Source organism: Glandiceps talaboti, chromosome 5 (assembly GCF_964340395.1).
Source record: "Glandiceps talaboti chromosome 5, keGlaTala1.1, whole genome shotgun sequence".
Classification (NCBI taxonomy): domain Eukaryota; kingdom Metazoa; phylum Hemichordata; class Enteropneusta; family Spengelidae; genus Glandiceps; species Glandiceps talaboti.
This window is the reverse complement of record NC_135553.1, coordinates 15,845,803-15,868,472: the sequence shown is the minus strand read 5'-3', so window position 1 is coordinate 15,868,472 and position 22,670 is coordinate 15,845,803. Positions and strand designations below refer to the sequence as shown.

At 36.8% G+C, this 22,670-nt stretch overlaps 1 protein-coding gene across 1 annotated transcript; it reads left to right on the top strand.

Annotated features, from left to right (window-relative positions):
- Positions 1 to 132: 132 nt before the first annotated feature.
- Positions 133 to 4,532, top strand: LOC144435406 (kyphoscoliosis peptidase-like). The gene is made up of 3 exons (XM_078124001.1): positions 133 to 369; positions 1,814 to 2,048; positions 2,887 to 4,532. The coding sequence occupies exons 1-3, from the start codon at positions 133 to 135 to the stop codon at positions 4,530 to 4,532; spliced, it is 2,118 nt and encodes a 705-aa protein (XP_077980127.1).
- Positions 4,533 to 22,670: the final 18,138 nt, after the last annotated feature.

The window sequence follows — 22,670 nt, the reverse complement described above, 5'->3', positions numbered from 1 at the left end:
GAGAGTTGTCATACTTTTCATTCAAATGCTTTCAACGTGGCTTTATATGGTGAACTAAAGTAAAATATGATTTTTTTTTTCTCGGTTAGGTAGCAAAAGAGGAAACGTCGATATAACTAACAGGCAGACAGAATGGGGTGTGCTTCTTCAAAAACTACTGTGAACAAGAAGAATCAAGTGAAGCCGATACTTCCAAAGGACAAGACAGCGTCGGAAGTGGACAAGGAAAAAGTATGTGACAAAAACGAGAATATCAAAAGAAAAGTTGTCGAAAAGCCATCCCGGATTGAAGATACGTTCTGGGAGGAAAAGAAGAAGCTGATTCCTAATTATGAACGCATGAGGGAGCTAGATAGACATGCCGTAAAGGTAAGATGGCATATGCCCATCCTATTGATATAATCTTCCGACCATAGTGGTCTGAGATATAGGTAGCATATACAAGTGTTTACATTGGCAGAGTTGAAATTTTACTCTTATCATTTTACTTAAATTTATCATTAGACTTTTATCATAAAGGTTTAGAACACACCATTTTCAAACAGCCTTCAGCGATTGGCTTCGGCCGTGCCCACGTGATACGGACGAGTACACTGCTAGGCTATGGGGACGCTAGTAATAATAGGTGTCTATTGCCACGAGGGTTGTTATATAGCAAATATTTCCCAAGGCTGAAAGTGGAGGGAAATATTTGCTACATAGCAGCATGAGGGGTACTATGGCGTCCACTAGGGACCAAGTAAGCGTTCTATATTACATTGCATTCTCAGGCACATATTCTAAAAGCAAATAAATCCGTGATCAGACTTCAGTGCTTCTGACTAGTGCCCCAATATGGAAATTAAGGGTCAAAAATTCATACCACGTGATACACGTGATAAAACTAAGTCAGTCACTGTAGGCTATATGAAAATGATGAGTTATAATGACCCATGGTGACTTTCTATTTTTTGTTCTCAACATAGACTAACCAAACATTTTCTAACGTAACAACACATGAGAGTGTTAGCTCTATGATTACACCAGCAATGGTTCCCTAGGATTTTTATGATAAAGCTTTTTCAACACAAGTTATACATTTATACAGCTGGAATACTTGTTTTGTGATTTCGTATATTCGGCTTGTTTGACTTTGACAACGAGCACTAGTTATCCGGCATGCGTTTTGTCCTGTCCACACTGAGGTCGGTATCCCATCAAAATAAAACTTTAGTATTTTTTTGTATGCTTTCACTCTGCCTTTAGCATGCTTGCAAGTGTAATCAGTCATGTACACTTCACGTTTCTTCGCCCAGATCAAGATTTAAAAATTCCATTATCATATAGAAAGTAGAATTCTCTTATTGAAACTTTAAATCAGGGTTTAGTAATTCCCAGATTATGTGTACGATTACCTCATGTGAACAATGAAACTCTTCTGATACATGTACTTGGGTCTCAATTGTCGTTGAATGTAACAATTGGCGCCTGTAACTTTTTCTTGGAATTTTGTATTGTAGCTGTAGTTTTTCATTTATAGGTCCGCATTTATAGGTATTCGTCACCTGTGTGGACTGCCTGACTGATACCAAAGTTCAATAAGTAAAGTGGAATGATGAATTCCGAAATGAAATGTTATATCCATGAAGGGGAATGTAAATGTCGATGTTTCATTGTCAATGGGAAGGTCGGACGTAATTGCATGTAGTAATTGTAGCATTCGATGGGACACATCTGTAATAGATTTCAGTTATCTGATGTATGTATGTTTTCTGTTCCCTTATATCACATTTTAGAAAGACATTTGACTTGAATTATTATTTTGTGGTTGCAGGCATCCCAGAAGTTAAAAAATAACCCAGAACAGTTAATATCATATCTGACAAGTGTTGCCAAAAATGACCTCGAGAAGATTAGAGTTATCTTTCGATGGGAGGCAGAGAATACAGACTATGACGTAGAAACTTACTATGGTGGTAAACTGGACACAGCAGACAACTCACCTGAAGGGGCACTAAAGAATGGATTGGCTGTCTGTGCAGGTTATAGTGGCCTTCTTAAGTGGCTTTGTGAGTATGTATTATTTAGAACAAAGATGAAACGTACAACTATTGTCAATATCACCATCAACAAACAATCATTTGAAATTATAACATATTCCTAATTTGTTTATAATATCCAAACTTCCTTTAGTCTTAGCTCCAACTGGTTATTTTTAAAGCCTGTTTCAGTGTACATATCTGTGTTTGTACTAATCTATTTAACAGTATTTTATAAACAGATTCTGAGTTCATTGCGATGACATTATATACAACTATTCATACGTCATGGTGTTTCTAACACTGGTTCCCAAATTTCAAAGATCAGTGACACTCTATTGTAATATGTATAGATGATACGAAACATGAGCTCTATTTCATTCATCTCATCTTCTGTAGCTAACACTTTTCTTAATTTTAATTTAATGTTTGTTTTCAACCCAAAGTAGACATTACATTAATTTGTTATTATTTTCTGTTTCTTCAAGTCTGGCTGGTTTGGGTACAAAGTGTGTGAGCCTTTCCGGGGCTTCTAAGGGGGGCGACTACCAACCAGGCGACACATTCCCAATAGAAAACGGCAAAATAAAAACAGACCATGCATGGAATAGAGTATGTATTAATGATCAGTGGTATCTCTGTGACTGTACATGGGCCGCTGGGACTGTTGGTGAGTGAGGTTTTCAGAAACTCTACTTAAGGCTTTGTTGACGAGAAACCACATCATAGGACAGTGATATTTAAACAGGCAAGACTGTTTAAGCAGTATTTTCTGATTGAATTAGAATTACAATATATAAGTTGCACATAAAACTTTCAGAATATATCCATTCTTAGTTAGCTAACCTGGCTGATATTTCCTCGACAGGTTTTGATAAAGGCATTGGCAAACACAAATACAGCAGGAAATGGAATGAAGCCTACTTTCTCTCGGAACCAAATATGTTTGCTTCAAAGCATTTTCCCGTTAATGATAATGGTCAAAGTGCTCCCGACGAACAGCTTCTTGACAGCCCAGTGTCCGACTTAAATGTTTGGTCAGACACGCCTGTGAAACAGTGGCCATTTTTCACATTCAACCTCGAAACTATTAGTCACGACCAAGGTATCATTGAAGCAATCGAAAACGAGGCCTTAATCAAGGTACGATGTCCAGATACATCTAATCTCTTGGCTTCTTTAAAAAGTCTGTCTCCAAAAGGGAAAATACCGAGGGTTGGAAATGAGGTCCCCGATTCTGTTATGACATACTTCACAAATGATATCGTAAATGTCAAGGTCAGGCTTCCTAGTGCGGGCAACTATGTCTTTGATATCTTTGTTCCAAAACTAGATGATGCTGGAGATAAGGAAAAATCCCACGAGGGAGCACTCACCTATACTATCAAGGGAACTGGATCAGTTCATAAGGCCCTGTTTCCACCAGGAGCAGACAATGGTGTCTGGGGCTGCAAGGGATCATTCATTAACAAGGGCTTCCAAATCCTGGGTTTTGAAGAACCAATCATTATAACAAACACAGGTAGAGCAGATGTTATGGTGAAGCTTCCCAACAGACAAGAACCGCTAATGGCCGATCTGGTGTATGCATCTGAAGGGCGTACAGAAAAGATGTCTGGCAGTGTATGTGGTGAACACATTGGCGATGATGTTCACTATCATATTGTATTACCTCATAAGGGTGAATACCGCTTCACAATATGGGCCAATATATTGGAGAATGATAGGTATCAACAAGGAGCCAATTATCTTATTCAGAATTCAACTCCAGCTGATGTTGACAAGTATCCAGACATGAGGGATTTGTGGGGACCGAATGAGGAATTCTACAAGCTTGGTCTGCAGGAGTCATCAGGATCATCGTCAACAGTACTAGCAAGTGATGGAACAGGTCAGTTGACGTTCAAGAAAGAACCTGAGGTAGAGATAATATTTTCCCTTCTGAAGAATGGGAAGAAGTGTAATGAAGATGATAAGTATGTTTTTGCAGATCCAGCCACTGATGGTTCAGAAGTGACATTTTATTTCCGCCTTCCAGAAACTGGTTACTACAGCCTTCAACTCTTTGCCAAAAACCGTAATAACAGTGGTTCATATCCAGGTATTGGGTGCTGGTTACTTGAGTCAAGGGCTGCTTGGAAGGATGAATTTTATCCTACAGCGAATGGAAATTGGGGAGCTGCAGACCATTTTGTTGACCTTGGACTGCAGCTTTTGGACCACAAGTCGTCGTTGATCAAAGCTGAAAATGGTTCATGCATACTAACCATCAAAGCCCCTAAACCGATAACTACAACACCATACTTGGAGAGAAATGGTTCCAGGCTTCCTGAGAACGAAAAGAAGAAATGCATCGACATATCAACAGATGACGACTCTATCACCTACACTCTCAAAGAATTAGAATATGGATTCTACAAATTTAAACTGTATGGTGCTCTCAAAGATCAAGTATCTTTGCCGTATCTTGGTTCTTGGTTGATACAAGCCAATGGTAAAGAGGCTGTGCCATAGATCTACCCATGCTGTAATTGACTTTATGGTCTATGAAATATGAAAACTTTATCAAGAATTGTTTATCAGGAGAAGCTTGAATATGATAATGTCCTTTCATTCTTATAATCGTCCCATTCACAAACCTCCGTTAATTAGACTGTTTCCTCCAGTGCAAAGAGACGTTAATAAATTACCCAATGTCAACTGATTCTGCTGTTCTGACTACCATGATGCACCAATCCTTCAATTAGTGACTGGGTGTCCAAGTCATTAACATTTCAAATCGCGTGACTTTCAGAGTGGTATCTGCATTACATGCATGAGATTGAATTGCGCCAAGCATCCTCAAGTCAATCAAACAGTGGACGAAATTAATTACATGTATATCTGTTCTTAAAGGAGGGTAAACGTTACATATGCCACGCATAGTCGGATTGAAGAAGCAGACAATTAATCACATTGCTTACCAGTATTAGTGGGACTGTAAATAACTGATGCCACGAAGTCCGTTTTCAATCATTCCAGCTCGCAGAAGCCTGTTTCTACTGCACTGTAATAAAGTAGTAATGCATTTCACTTTTCAATGTGATAAAGTCAAGCATCCTGCACGCTGTGTATGGTGATTCTGTTATTGTCAGTGTGGAGATAAAATGTGTTTACCATTATGTAAAAACGTATCCCCATGAGTAACACGCTGATGGGGGTCATAGTTTAGTTGTTATCTCTTGTACATTTGTACAGTGACGTCAGATCCTAAACATATAATATCATGGACAGTCATCATATGATTCGATATGAGGGCAATGTTCACAGTGTTACACTGTAGAGATTTACCCCTGTTATAACAGTTGTTCTTATTTGTAAAACATGCCAAAGGAGCAGAAAATACCGTCACATAATTATGACTGCAATTAAAAGTACCGTCTTCCTGTGTTTCATTCTGTATTCTTATTCTCATGACGAGTCGTCATTTTACAAAATTACAGACAATTAAAGTATTGACATTACAATTGTTTTTCACACATTCCTCTCCTTTACTTTGTATTTCTGATACACATCGATAGGCGAAGTTACAGGTGGTTACAAAATTTCGGCCAAAAACCAGCATCTGTCCAAACGTTTGATTATAATATCTTGGCGATTACAGTATCCTAATAATAAGATCCGGTTTCAATGGAATATCATTGCTGTGCCGTTTATGCATGTAGTGGAATTCACAAGAATATTAAGGTTATATACTAACGAGAATCTGAGTGGAGATGACTTGGTTGTCAAGGTAAATACAGGGCAATAGTTATACGTTGAACAAATACCTGTATCTCTCCGTGCAGAAAGCGCGTTTGTTTAGTCAGTTTTGATGGGCCCTTTTCGACATATCTGTATGAATAAACCTGGACATTCTACACGTGCAACACTGCGTTCCCTAGACGAATCAATTGTACATTTAGTTTTGTCAACGACTTATTGGTAACATTTGCGGTCTTTAATAGCACATTTTTTTCAAATTTGAAAGTTATTTTTTGTATTTTTTTTTGCAATGGTCACGTTTGTCTTTTTTTTAATATCCAGCCAATTCTCGGTACCTATTGATAGTCCCTTACCTTCGTAATTATATTTTGGATTTGGATTTGTTTGTTGTTACCCCTAACCCTTATAATACAGAAGCAAATCTATTTTCAAAAGATTTTTTTTGAATATTACGAATCCTTTATACAAATACACATCTATTTGAAATATGAGAGCTATTGTTTAATCATCTGTACATTCCCCTTTCGAAATACTCGAAAAAGTAAAAAAAAAAGAAAAAAAAAAGAAGAAGATGTTTAGCGGTGTAGAGATTTCGTTAGCTGAATTGAGTACAGATTTTAAATTGACACTGTCATAGGCAGCTGCCTGGCGAGTTTATAAGATACGACATGTAGTGCCACGCCTATCAACCAGCATCCACTGGTAAGTGTTGAACGACATGAGCTTGACTTCATGCTGAGTTACAGGTTGTAGAAGCAATGAATATTGTTTGGGGTTTTCACGTTCGACACGTGATCAGTAATTAATGAAGTTGACGAGTGGATTTTCCTAACAAGGTTTTCCCCAATATTACAAAAAGAAATTATTGAGTTCTTCCATTCTCTCCTGTAATTTAATATGGGTTACATTACTCTCAGATATAGTTTACATATAATAATAATAATCATAATAATATTTATTTCTTATAGAGCGCATTACATTAAAACAATCTCAATGCGCTGAACAAAAGTATAAAAGTAATTTAAAATGTACATATACACAAGTATAAACATAATATGAAACAAGATAAAAATACAAAGACACGGAAAGACATTTAAAAACTGAAATGTAAAAAAGTTAAAAGTTAATAATAATGAGATCTAAAAAGATGATATAAGCCGTCGGACTTTCATCTGACTACGAATCATTTTTGCTTTCTTTCCTCTAGGTAGTTTAGTGAACACAAATTTTCTTTCATATCACTCTGCTGTGTCATGAGAATGTTTGTGTAATGGAGATGCTTTGCTTTTCGCTGGATGCTTGTGAGAATATTTCTATATCTCCTGTAATGACAGAAAGCTGGTTCCTTGGAATTATGTTTATTGAGATTGCTGAACATGATATGCTTCTCCTTAATTGATTTCCTAATTTCGTCCAGGGTTATTTAACCCAGATAGTTCTATTTCTGTGTGCTCCTTTACGTTTTTCTTGATGTTTTGAAAACAAGACCATCAATTCGAACCTACTGCAGCTTTCTGTCTTTCTTCCACGTGTTGTATTGGAGACCTTGTGTTCGACACAAGGCATCGAGAATTGCCAGGTGTGTCGGGGACTTTTTTTCATTTTGTTTCATTGGTAAGAACACCTCACTTTAATTTGAAAGTTTGATTATTGTAGAGAACTACACAGTTCTATTTCTTAATTCTACGTGTACATCGACAGCAATTACTAATCACGTCCGTTTCCTGATGACACATTGTTGTGTCATAGTTACTTCTGATTGAAAATGTTAAGTTAGTAGAAATGCTTTCATAATGATATATAAGCACATCATCAACCTGGCAGGGATCTACTCCCCTAATGCATGGATCAGGGCCAGCATGTCGTTCGTCAACCACTTTCCTCAATGGGTCATGTTTGCTGATCGAGAATCCGATTGTTATACCAAGATTGGTTTGTTGGCATTCACTTTGGCCAATGCCTCGTCCAATTTGAAAACTAGATCATGACGTTCCATGCACACGAATGCTTCTCTAAGAGTTTCCTTGGTAAATTTGCGTGGTTTCATCTTAATCCAGCATCGTATGACTAAATCCCCAGGAAGTATCCCATCTCGGGAATGCGCATCTTCTATGGATTCGATAAGCTCCAAATGGAAGCTGAAGCCGGCATAATCAAGGAGAAGTCTCCAGTCGTTACCAGTAGGTGAATATGGCGATAACATCATACTGAGCTGATTATACAGTCCAAAAGTTAGCCATTCGTGTTCTCCTAGTTCACTGGCTCTTTCAAGGATAGGTTTTAGTGCTGAGGTTACAGGGAGACCAGGTCTTCCCACGTCTGACTACGGAAAGACAGAGAAACAAGATTCACGATGGATCGTGGAATAAATACAAAAGAATACATTGATTTAATATTTCTATATCCCCGCCTGCCGAGTACCAACTTAATCGCCTGAACGCTCTATAACTCTCACTCGGTCAATATTTCGAGGCATATATGCCAGTTTCACCTTCCAGATATATACCTACGAGTAGATGCCGTCCCATCCAATCCCAAACTATCCACTAATATAGTAATAACGCCCTGTAGACCTTACATAAACGAGGGTAAAATATTACCAACAATGACATTTTTTCTTTGACTATGTGTACAAAATTAATACATACATATGTATTCGACTACCGTTAACGTTAATCGCCATAGTTTGAAAATACTTGTCATTCAACTGTACAATTTAATATTTCACCTATGCTCTGAATTATCTCTTCATTACTTACATAATGACTGAAGTCTGTTACAATGAAATAGGAAACTGCTTTAGTGCCTGTAATTTGAATTTGACATCGAAACTTGACTTGGTCCTGACTTCCATCGTGTTCTATAACAAATTGATGAGTTTCATCCACAATGCAACCATTGCCATGCCCATTCACTATCGCTTCTATGTCGCTGTATTCCAGTTTCTGGCGTAAAAAAAAAGAAACATATTGATTATATCAGTGGGAATATATTGAAAATGAGAGTACATGTTTCCATGGGTACGACTGAATAAAACGACCAATTCACAATAATCGCTTCATTTAAGTACGAACATTAAAACGTAAGAAGTTAAAGACATCGGAGACCTTCAGTTAAGAATCATAAACAAATGTCATATGGGTTATTCTTGATTGACTATGTTATATATAGTATTTTATTTGCCACAAACTCAAAATCATATCAATATAACAAGAGAGAAAGTAAAAAAGACAGTGGAATAAATATTACACATAAACTGATGGATGAATACAGAGTTTATGGCTGGACCACAAAAATAGTTTGAAACAAACTAGTCAAGTTTGTGGCCCATACTACAATTGATTAAACAAAATAATCAAAGCAAAAACAAAAACAAATTTGAAATTAAAACAAAAACAAACAAAAAACAAACAAAACGCGTTCATCAAAAAATATATAACAACTGGCATTAAATGCAATGTAAGGTAGAAAAAGCTGAATTAATTTTGTAACAAATACTGTTTTAACTGAGATTTAAAAGTAGTCCTGGATTGTATTTTTTTCAATTCTTCAGGTAAGGAGTTCCAATGTTTTGCAGCTGCATACTGAAAATTGTGTTGCGTCAAAGTAAGATTTACTTTTGGAATGTAAAAGTTATCTCTCGTTGTATTCCGAGTGTGATACGTATTTGGTGGTGTGTTGAAGTAGTCGTTAACTGTTTGCGGGAAGTGACCGGCCCTCAAATCAAAAATAAATAAAGAAGTATTAAATTTGCATTGCTGGTGGACATTTAGAATTCCTAGTTGCTGAAAAAGAGGGGAGGAGGGAGCATCAATATTTGAAAAAGTTATAAAGCGAATAACTTTCTTTTGAAGGTTTAAGATAGGCTTGAGAAATGTATTGTATGTATTGCCCCATATCTCTATACAATATGAGATATGGGGCAAGATCATAGAGTTATACAGCAGAAGAAGAGTAGATTTAGGTACGTAATAGCGAATTTTGGAAATTATGCCAATAATTGGAGAAATTGCTTTCCTAACTTTTTCAATGTGTGATGTCCAAAGCATATTTTGATCTAAACACACGCCAAGATAATTGGTTGACGTTACTTGTGAAATTTGTGAGCGATCGATGCCCAGACTTCCCTCCGTTTTCACCAATCTTTGCGAAGTCTTAATAATCATGAAATTAGTTTTTTCTACATTGATAGTGAGCCTATTGGCGTCGCACCAGTCACATACTTTCCTGAAGTCGAAATGGAGTTGATCAAGCTGAATTATATTTGAGGGATTGTTGATAAATTGAAACAAGTTTGTGTCGTCGGCAAATAATCGAAATTCAAATGCATCAGTAGCGTTCACAATATCATTGATGTAAATCAGAAAGAGAAGGGGGCCTAAAATTGAGCCTTGTGGTACTCCACATTGTATTTCGCTATATGGCGAGGTAACATTATTTATACAGACACACTGCTTACGCTGGGAGAGATAACTTTTAAACCAAAGTAAAGGCAAGCCTCTGACACCATAGTGACTCAGTTTCTGAAGAAGAATACTATGGTCTATTGTGTCAAAGGCTTTCCGCAAATCAATGAAAATACCACATGTCAGATAACCATTGTCCAGCTTATTAGCAATACCAGTGATCAGGTCAACCAGGGCAAGCTTAGTACTGTGTTTTTTCCTGAAACCAAACTGAGTTTTGATGAGGATGTTGTATTTTTCAAGATATTTAACAAGTTGATGATTGACAATAGATTCAAACACTTTACTGATTACGGGCAAAATTGAAATGGGGCGATAATTGCCAACATCGCATGGCGAACCTTTTTTATAAATAGGTATTACCTTGGCAATCTTAAGAAGACTTGGAAAAATACCATTGTTGAGAGAACAGTTAATTATATGTGTGAGAGGGCATGCAATAATGTGAGCAGCGTGTATAACTAAGAGGGGATTAATTGTGTCCTGACCGGTAGCTTTGCGGGGATCAAGCTTGAATATTTCTCCCAGGACGTCTTCTTCAGACACGGGGTGAAAGAAAAAGGAGTTGAGGTAGTTCCCATCCAGGTATTGTCTAAAGTCTTTGTTGCTTGTAATCTTTTGAGCAAGATTGGGCCCAATACTAGTGAAATAATTATTGAATTCTTGAGCAATATCTCTTGTATCTGTTAAGCATGTGTTTCCAGGGTTGTTTGTAGTTAATTTATCGGGAGTACATTTGGTATGTGTTTTGTTCAACATCTCTTTAATAATAAGCCAAGTTTTGTTGGTGTTGCCAGAGGCATTTGAAATTTTATTGGTGTAGTAGTTTTTCTTAGCCAACCTAAGGAGCTTCGTCAATGTATTCCTGTACCTAGTATACTTATTTTTAATTTGGTTATTCCTTGGGTGATTTTTCATTTTCGAGAAAAGTTTATGTTTTGTATGTATGGATGTAAATAAGCCCTTTGTGATCCGGGGTCTTTTAATTGACTTTTGTGTTCTTGTAAATGTTTTTATTCGAAGATGTCTTCTGATAACAGTATGAAATAAATCATTAAAAATATTGTATGCTTCAGACGGGTCTTCGCACATGTGGACTGGTTGCCAGGATACATTGCTTAGGTCAGCTAAAAAGGCCTCTTTGTTGTAATTCCTGAAATCGTAGGTGTGTGTTTTGGTAACGTTTTCAAAAACGTGATGCAGACTTTTAATAATGCCGAAAATTGGATAGTGGTCTGAAATGTCTGTTTCAATTGTACCGGACTCAATAAAGTGGTCAGTAATATTTGTCACCAGGTGATCTATTACCGTGTGTGAGGTGTTAGTAACTCTGGTAGGGGTGTTAATTAATTGTGTCATATTGTATGTATTCAGGAGAGAATTGTAATGAGTAACGGGTGGGCTATCTAAAGATGTGTCAATATTCATATCGCCAAGGAGAATACAATCACGCCCGTTCACTGACACCTGATCAAGGCATGCTTCTAAACTGTCAATGAATTCATTAAAAGGTGTGTTGGGTCTTCTGTAGATAACGCCTATAACAATCTTTTTGTTGTTGATCATAGTTTCCCCAAAGATGGATTCGCAGTGATTAATTTTACATGTGTTAATGCGAGAGAAGGACAACGAGTTGTGAAAATACAGAGCGACTCCACCACCTTGTGAGGCTTCACGATTACAAGTAACGAAAGTATAGGAAGGCAAATCATAAAGACAGCAATTTGAATCGGGATGTAACCATGTTTCCGTTAGAGCTATAAAAAGAAAATTTTGATCTAACATGCTTAGAAAGTTAACAAAGCTATCGAAGTTTTTTGTAAGGGATCTGACATTGCAATGTAGGAAAGAACATGAACTGTGTAAAAGATTTCTATCAGAATTGAACTGGTTGACTGTGCAAGACTTGCAGCTGTATTTGACTATGACTTCTTCGTTCATCATGAAATGGCTGACATACTTAGAGAATAAGTAATCGAAAAATAGTTACCCAATACTTTGAATATCTTCAATGAGACAAGTCTGATGATATTGTATTCAATAAATAAATACATGTAATACGAGTATATTTAGTTAGACGATACGATCGAGATCTCTTACAGTTGCTACGATGATTGCTGGGTCGCCGACATTTTTCCGCACGTAGATTTTGCCATTGTGCGTCCAAATGAATTTCCAGTGTTTTTCGTTGCGTAGCTGATTTACCTGGAAGAAGAGTTGCTTATTAGTTGGTGTTAAGTTCTCGTTGATGTAAATACGATTGTTGCTTGTGACGCCAATGTTACGGGTAGTCTTGCCTTTAAGGTTTTTTCTTGATGAATACAGTTTATTTCGGAGGGAACGACGAACGAACTTGACGATGATTGTGGCTGGTTTACGCTGGCCATTACTTTGCCGGCTAGATCTTTGAGGAAGACGATGTGATATATCAATATCATCAGGCGAAACATTGACACCGACGATCTCAGCTACTTTAACCACGATATTATCTGTGTCTTCATTTCCATCCTCAGGTATACCTGATATTTCTAAGGTGTTTCTTCTGGTGTATTGATGTAGTTCGTTGACTTCCTTTGTTGTGTTAGCTAGTTTGTCTTTCAAATCTTTGTTTTCATTTCGTAGACTTTGCAGTTGCTTTGCGAAGTCATCAAAAGAGTTACTCACATAGGTAATGGACTTCTGGAGTTCACGTATGTTGTTTTCCATTGCAGTAAGCTTGTCGACTTTAGCGGTGAGCGTAAGCAATGTCGCCTGTATAGTGTCAAGTTGTGATTTCTCAGGCACGTGATTGTCATTGTCAGTAGTAGCATCGGCCATCTTGACTGCACTTGAACTTGCTGTTGGAAAGCGATGAAGTTTACATGACTTGCAGAGATGCAGGTCGCCCTGGGACAGCTTAGCTCTCGAGTTACCACAATCCTGACACTTCATAATTGTTTTCAAATGGTTGCAATTGTAGAAAGCGTTTGTTGATAATGGAAAATTTGAGGTTTTTGCTGGAGCGAGGTGCACATCGACCTTGTGCACGCTACCCCATTGACCTTAACTTATGTTGTCACTTCAATTACCTTAAACTGTGAATCGTAGAGAAATTTCCATCCACGTGGCAACTCAGGTATCTGTATATGAAGTGAATCTTGTATAAGGACTCTCTTTGGAGGCAGCGCAATGTGGTCCAAACTAGTGGTCTTACGTTTCTGAATTTCCTCTCTCTTGAAATTGATAATAACATAATAAGAAATACATGTACACATGTTAATATAATGTCTTTGGTATCACACTGATTAAAACCATGGTCATGAGATTCAAAATCCTACTCTTAGATATTAATCCCCAATAGTTTTCTTCTTTCGGCTAAGGAAAATACGAGTGACCTAAAGGGCCTTGTCACTACGAGTCGCTAGACTGGTATTTTCCGGCTGAAAGAAGAAACATATTGTGGAATAAAATAATTACACCTCCTCAAGCTTGATTCGTGAAAAATCTGGGAAAACAATGGCGATTTGGAACGTTTTGACTGCATATTTCGAGCAGTACAGAACCAGTGACGTAAGCACAGGTTGTCGTGACGTAGAACGACCAGGTATGTAATCCATATTTTCTGTTCAAAGACAATATCTTGGCTTGTGCACGGTATAGTAGTAATTACAATGTCATATAAAAGAAACAAATATAAAAAACTGACTCTTTTTAACAGAATCCCTTAGAGAAGACTGCAATCTTCTTCTTGTGGTTCATCTATAGGCAAAGTTTGAACTGCCTCGCATGGGTTATATTTCGATTTCGCAAAGTATTTGACCAAACAGCAAAACAAGTTGTATCAGATACAAACTGCACCTACTTACAAGATCAATGGGATTCTTGTTATTATTTACGATATAAACATCAACAATCCAGTTTCCTCCTAAACGTGGCCTTCCAGCGAATACAGCTACAGTCACTTCCTGAAATTGTAATGTTGAAATTGAGAGAGAGAGAGAGAGAGAGAGAGAGAGAGAGAGAGAGAGAGAGAGAGAGAGAGAGAGAGAGAGAGAGAGAGAGAGAGGGGGGGGGGGGAGAGGGGGCGGGGGGGTATGTGTGTGTGCATATATATACATATAGATATATAGGAAGTCAGTGGTAAGATTTGTCCGTAGTACAGTGCTCGATACGTCTGCAGGCAGAGCGGAGTATGATATATATCTATATATATATATATATATATATATATATATATATATATATATATATATATATATATATATATATATATAGTATATGTAGTATATATATATATATATATATATATATATATATGATATATATATATATATATATATATATATATATATATATATATATATATATATATATATATATATATATATATATATATATACCTGCGCGTTTGGCGTTTCAATGATGATGAAGTACATCCACATAACCAGAACTGTACAATTAAAATCCAATGAAAGGCAATGATATACTATACTATACTATACTATACTATACTATACTATACTATACTATAAAGCTTGCAATGTGTGCAATGATTTTTTGATATTTATATCTACCTTAATATTATAAGTTGGAGGAGGAACTCGAGGGGGACGCACGGTGTTGTCAGTCTCTGCATGCATTTGATTTACATAACGTGGTCTATTTAAGCCAATCTTTTCTCCTCCATCATCATCATCATCATCATCATCATCATCATCATCATCGTCATCATCATCATTATGATTACCATCTGTTGTTGATGTACCAAATGCAGTTTTCGACGCACTATTAGGAGAACTTCCAGTCTCAACGTCTTTAAGATGGGCTAGCTGTCCGCTACTCGCTGCTGACTGTACCATAATTTGACTTTTCTTCAACTCGTTTACCTTTTCAACTATATTTTCACTTTCAATTGCTGTTTGAGTTTTAAGAAATATCTTTTTAGTCAGAGACCCGTCTTGAGACTCGGTGAGTAACAGATGAACTCGTTGGTCTCGTGAAAACAACGTAAAACATTCAAAGGGTTTATCCATCACGTAGCCTTGGGTTGCCTTCCCCTGCACTGTGACCATAGAACATAACACAAGTCTTGAAGGGAGAAGGTACAGAAGCATACGACCTTCTGGTAGATCACCTTGTCCCTCAGATATTTCTACTTCGTAGAACTGATCTATTTTGATATAAAAACGAAGCAGAGTGTACTAGTAAGTAATATAATCTAATACAATGAATACCAAGTAATCATTGTAAATGAGCCTCATCAAAGCATGACGTCATTTCCTATTATAACAATTATGCCCCTCAACTTTTTATGTTAGTTGTATACTTTATTTAGGATTTATGTTTACTTTTCAAAGCTCCTTGTATATATATATATGTGTGTTAGTAAGCAAATAATAATTCATATATCATTACATTTACTTGCAAAAACTTGAAGTACTGCTTCAATGCAGCACCTCGACCTCCTCCCCCCCCCCCCCATCCAATCCCAACTCTTCCAAACATAGCAATAATAGCGCAATACCGTGTGTAAAACAGTAATATTTTCTTCTGAACAATAGATTGTAATTTATCGATGATTTCACGTGGAACTAAATACATGTATCAATTTTCAGTCACAACGTTGGGAGGGCCATGGGTGAGTGTATTAGATCTGGTAACAATTAGACTACATTTTTGAAGCGAGTACTCAGTTCAGTCATTGCGGGCTCCCTTCGATCTGTCCCCTTCAATCGTTACCATAAAAAGCGGCTTGGACATTCACCTCCTTTTAATCATAGCATTTTTTCAGGTAAATCACCCACCCCATATATCCTCGAAATGTTCTAGTACCATTCTCCAGAACCCCCTCCAGAGGTGTTTTTGAATACAGTCTAAATAGCTCAAATCAGGGGGTTGCGTATAAGATTTTCAGCTTAGAGGCTTATACAGGCAAAAGTCTACATAGCCCGTCCATGCCATGAAAATATACCGTGACTACTCACCTGTTTTAAAAAGATATTCTTCAACTTGCTTTTTCCAACCATAGAGGACAGATGTACTCCTTGCACATGGAAGCATGCGATGAACTATTGAAGCAGATTCAATGAATTCTAAACGTTGGATCGCCCAATAGTTCCCAACCCCTAGTCTTGTTTTGTACAGAATTACAAGCTTTTTACCACAGCTTCTCTTTCTAGAACTCATAGCAATACCACAGAACGAGTCTGGCGTTAACTCTACGCGTGTTTTGAGGTTTTCCGTACTACTCCGTCTTTCACTGTCATATAAATTCAAACGCACTGAAAATCGAAAATAAGTCTCTTATTATAGGAATAAGTTATAAAAAAGAAGAAGTTGTAGTAACTAGTAATTTTAAAAATAGCAGTTGAATATCACAATCGTGATATAGGTCATGCAGACCTTCATGATTAGATTCTAAGATATATACCTCTTGTCATTCCGCCACCACTGGCAGTTAACAAGGTGGTACGATATTACATGTAAAGTCACATCTTACAGACTATAGCTTTCTACTCAACTACATCTACACAACGTGGCGCTTATAACGGGGTTCCACTTACACGAGGATGGTGGTTCTAATTGTAAGCTTTATGCTTTCGTATTTTGCAGTTGTATGAAATTGGTTAGAATTAATTGTTCTATAATTAAATTATGGAAATATTTTAAATGTTTTAAATTGCAATATTTATCTTTGTAGCAAACATTTCCATGCTGTAAATTATTACTTATATTTGACCTAAATCCAAAAGTACCATTATTTATTACTATACGGTGTCGGACTCCCCAGGTCGGACTGCGACCTCCTCGACAAAATGTATAACTGCTCTCATTGCTGGCAGTGTAATAAAAAGTTAACTGGTTATATATGACACCAACATATGCTCGGAACTTAAATTTTCCGTGTATATATATAGTGAATGACAGGTCGTAGCACATGACAGATAAGTTATGACCAAATATCATTATTTGGATCACATGATTTAAAAGACAGTTATTTTGCAGAGTGGTTTTTGTCTGTTACGATCGGTGCTTACCTAATTACATTTATCTTTACTTGCAATACGCCTGTGGAAACGACATAGAACAGAATGACCGTTAAAAGATCAAATACATCGGATATAGAAATAAACCAAAAGTCTCGGTTACCCAGAATGTGGTCGCTGGGGGTTCTGCCTACGAGACCTCCCCCAGCGAGATTGGTGGTCTCGTAGAAGAGCCCCAGCTGTGAGAGTGTGGGTAACCGAGACTATGTATATAATAAAGGTTTTCTCACCTGTTCTGCCTGAAATGTCGGTACGTGTTGTTTCTTGGGACTGGTCAACTTCCAACTCCACTTTGTAAAGCTACAAACGAACAAAATAGAACATATCAATGGTGAACACTAAAATGACTTGAAAAGTATGGATATACATGACATAAAAATACCGAAATTGCGGTACACTCATTTCAGCATACCGACTTTATTGTAGGTCATTTCGGCTTACTTAAGTCTAAGATTAATTTCTATCGGTCGTGCTCCATACACTCAGACACAAATAATACTAACTTCAGGTTTTGACAAAGGCCTTGAAATTTTGAAATTAAGAGGAGAATCACAAGTTATTTCATGAGGACCACAGCGTCAACACCATCGTAAGCACGGTATTTTCAGTACGGTAACCTTTGATTTATAGCTGCACTTAATGTCGTGACTTTACAACCAGCTGTCAAGCCAAAACTACGGTATTTGTCGCATTCATATCACTAGGGAGTGACGAAACAACGCATAATAACTGCGATCTAATTTTAAAATTATTAAAACTTACGAACGATTGCAAAATTATATGCTAATAACGTCAGTTTTACTTTTTTTACATAACTTTAGAACCAAAGTCTCGCAAGAAGAAACCTTACATGTGACTGGAAAGCTCTCTCTCTCTCTTTTCTTTAAGTTCCGGGTCAACAAGGAACTGAATTGCAGAAAATAATAGTTGTAGTAGTTCTGCTTGTGGATTGAGTATCAAGGGCTGTATTCTGTCAAATATACATGTACATGTAACATATAATGTACACATACACACAGTGTATTTTTAAAAAAGCAGGTGAACTGTATATCTACAATATACAGTAACACATTATGTTACAATCACATTGATCGATGTACGTATAGTATACGTACTCACCTTCTTGTGTGCCGACCTGTCATTGCTTTGTAGAGTTGTCGTCTTGCACCATAACATGTCGGTTTTGATGACCTTAGAGGTCCGAACTGGCCGTGACTGTGACATGGCAAACTGAGCTTTGTTAACACGGTTGTTGCGCCACTGGCTATCTACGAACACTTTGTATGGTCTTATTCAAATAATGACATGTTTTACAGCTATAACGACTATGCTACAATATATTTCAAGAAGAGCGCTCTAAAGTGTACCAAGTCCTACCTACAACATTACATTATGGCGACACATCAATAACTAAGACTATGCGTATATATAGAGGGCGCGATCACATCTTCATAACTTTTTATACTTCAGCGCACGGGGCCCAACTTAGATTTATCGCACGCGTGTCCTCAAGAGGTGATATTGGAGTGAAGGCGTGTCCTCAAGAGGCGATATTGGAGTGAAGGCTGGGGTCAGAATTTACGGCAGGGGGTCCTGGGGAGAAATTGTTTAGATCAAAAAAAAAAAAATTCGCCCCCCCCCCTTCGTGCTCTCATAATATTGTATCGCCCCCCCCCTCCCCCATGAATCCAAGAATTTTCTTAGCCCCCTCCTGGCTACACACATTTTAATATGTAACTATACAGTACCCCCCCCCCCCCCACTTCAGAGATTTAAATAAAGTGTGATACACTACATGAAACTAACATTGGAAATCAACATCATCGTCCATACATAACAATGAGAGATTTCTTTACAAATATATGTGGGCTTTGCGAAAAAGGTCTCACATTGGGCTGTACTTGGAGATACTTAGTCAGCAGGGTTTATCTTTCGATCTTAATTCTGGGCAGAAACAGCATCCTAATGATAGCTAGTGGGGAAGATGTGTCCCCCTCCTACAGTAAGCATTTTTAAAGGACATGTAGGAGTCCATTTAATGGGCATAACATTTCAAACCATACACATTATCGAAACCATATAGAGTACTTGAAAATTGTCTTCAATTCCATAATTTTATTCGAGTCAATAAATTGTCATACAACTGGATGGCTATATTACCTACACTTTAACTTACCTATTCAGATATGTTTTGGCAGACACAAACATTTGCTTGGCTATTGACTGCCTCATAATTAAATGTATGGTAGATAAATGAAGTGTACAATTTTGAAAAAGTACAAGGTAAACGACTGCTCCTGAATGTTCAAAAAAGCCGAGAGAGAGAGAGAGACAGACAGAGAGACAGACAGACAGACAGACAGACAGACAGACAGACAGACAGACGGCTAGATGCATATCCGTTAGCAGTCATGTACAAAGTTAAGTTGTCAAAAAATTGTCACTTTTTTGAAAATCAAGGACGCGGAAACTATTCAAAACAAATCTTCAAAAATCAGATTCCTGCCTATTTCACCAGTCAGTTGAATAAAACGATAACTATATTAAAGTGTACTCAGAATGCTAGTAGAAATTTTATGTACTACATATATTCATATTTCTGACCAATCTATTACTAGAAATAGATACCCCGTGCTCGCCATGCATCGTAGTTAGACCCCCTGTGAACTGCCGATTATACAATCCACGACTTTCTCATTTATAATCAGTCATGACCAATATTAAAGACCACACCCGGTACATCAGAAACGAACAATCAAGTCACGACTGTCAAAGGCAATACTTTGATTATATTGTTCAGTAAAACATTGATAATGTATATCACAACCACTGCATGAAAAGAAGATTACATTTTCAATGTACAATTTGTTGGCAGTATGTAGCCAATATGGTAGAGTTTGGTTATGTGGGAGTGGGAGGCCTATGGTAGATAGTGTGGGAGGCCTACGGTAGATAATGTGGACAGAGGGAGGACTTCATTTTACCGGAAACAAAAATAGTATGTTATATGTGATGTGAGGGTTTTCTTGGTTGTTTTTTTAAAAGATACCTTTGTCATTTCAAATTGTAATGATGTAATGCAAATACTATTAAAGACATTGTATTTACATGCTCGCCATATAAAAAAATAAGATCAGTAATATCTACATCATACATTAATATATATACATCTTAAACTTTTGAGAAACTGTTATATGTAATAGCTTAACCTACCTCGGTGTGACATTTAACACTAATGGTACACTATAAACGAAACCATGCAAAGACTTGCAGACAAGACACGTAAAGCTGAAAAATCTATTGATTGCCTATTTTCAAGGAATTTTTTTAATTTTAAATCTAAAATCAAAGATCTTTGAATGTCTCATAACACCGATATTAATGTATGCAGCTGAAATATGGGCAATTAATACAACGGTGAAGAACTGTGACAAAACAGAGACTGAAAAATACCATCTAAAATGGTTTAGACAAATTTTAAATGTTAGTAGCATTGGGTGCAGGATGGAACTTGGTAGAATGCCACTTTTGCCAACCATCCAAGTGAAAGCAATACAGTACTATAGAAATATAGAAGACAATTAAGAAAGGACACATTTATCACATCATGAAAGAATAACAACAACACAAATTATCCTGGCTCATGGCTAGATAATTTAAACAAAATGAAAGAAGAATAGGGAATTTCAAATATCTAGAATACCACCAAGAAATGAACCAAAGACAATGTTAGACAAGACTCAAGGCGCACAACTTACAAAGTGTTACAAATTAAGATAACAAAGCCAATTTTCTTAACATTATGAAAAATAGAGAGGAAGTTGGTTTAATTTCAAGAAATAAACTGAGCTCACAGGATCTATAAATTGAAATGGGAAGACAGAAAAGACCAAAAATAGAGATAGTAAACAGATGTAACACCTGCAATATGATAGAAGATGAAATACACTTCATCACAACATGCAACAACTATAACATTGAGAGACAACAAATGTATACCAGACTAAGTGCAATCAGTGGTCTAGGTAATTTCAAAAAACTAGACAAATGAAACAATGTATTACTCTTTTTAAATCTGATCAAATACACATATTTATGGCACTGACAACTTTCATAAAATCAGCGTTTATCAAAAAAGGAAAGACACTCTGCAGAGTTAAAAGATATTATATAATTAATACAAACACAAAGTTTAAACTTTCGTTTAAACCTTATTTAACTATTATTACTGTAGTTTATATATTTACTAGTTTGTTTTAGTACCAAACACTTATTGCAGAAAATCCAATGAAGAAATGTAGTTTTCTTAACAGATGCAAAGGGGGTTCTATTCATTACGTCATAATCAATTCAATCATACGTACATGTAGGCTCTAAGTTATAAGAGCTAGTAACGCGTGAATACAAAGTATGTATATTGCCGTAGAGCTCCAGAACTTGTTCATAGTGATACTTGAAAAAGTAGAAGTTACATAGACATTAATATGACATGCAAGATTTCCTTCTGTAAAACGGTAGTAGGGCCCCAGTTTTGATTGAGATTGTGCCAAGGTCATGAGGTCGCATGTTGACTTGATTTATCGTTTCTTAACCCGGAGGTCGTAATTGTAAAAATAGAAAAGCATGTCTAAGTTTGGCTTACGTGTAAAAGCTATACTTGGTGCATGTCTTTGTAATTTTCCAATAATAGCCACCGGACGTGGTTTGTGTAAAATGTTGTACACGATGAACTCGAACAACTTCCCTAGGAGTGTTCCACGTTCCGAGAAAAATAACAGTAATCCTGACACGGCTATCGAAAAAAAAAGCACCGGACTGTGGTTTGAAATACTAAATATAATGTTGCCGTGACTGTGTACGTCATAATGAATACTCAACAATTCAATCCAGCCGCCTAGATCATGACAGTCATCTTGATCACACCCACTCAATTTGACTTCCGTACTTATTACAAGCACTCTCCGTACCCATGATTCATGGCGACAGCACTACTTATAATAACCAAATATGTCCTTGTTTATATTTTGTAGTTTGTGTTTCATTTGAACTTATTACACAACATTATAAATGTTATTTTCATCATTATATTTTTATTTTATTAATGACATATCAGATCATGTTACCATTACCACATTTCCAAATTTATACTCGCTAATAACGTATAAAGACACAAGGCCACTCTCCATATCATCACAACATTGTACTGAGACTGTTTTACATTCAAGAAACTGCTCCATAGATCTCCGAAACATTTGAATCAAGAACTGCAATTTTCATATTTCAATGGTGATGACTTCCTCTCTGGCTATGCTGTGCTTTGTCGTTTCCCTGGGCAACCTTTCAACAGGAATACCACTTGGCAATGGACAACGAAAAAACAGGCGACAGGTACAGCATTTTTTTAAAAATTTAATTTG

What these genes read in the sequence shown, in the direction of transcription:
- LOC144435406 (XM_078124001.1), top strand. Translation starts at nt 133, where the DNA reads ATGGGGTGTGCTTCTTCAAAAACTACTGTGAACAAGAAGAATCAAGTG. An exon ending in TAGATAGACATGCCGTAAAG is followed by an intron (nt 370 to 1,813) that starts GTAAGATGGCAT and finishes TTGTGGTTGCAG; the next exon opens with GCATCCCAGAAGTTAAAAAA. An exon ending in TGGCCTTCTTAAGTGGCTTT is followed by an intron (nt 2,049 to 2,886) that starts GTGAGTATGTAT and finishes TTTCCTCGACAG; the next exon opens with GTTTTGATAAAGGCATTGGC.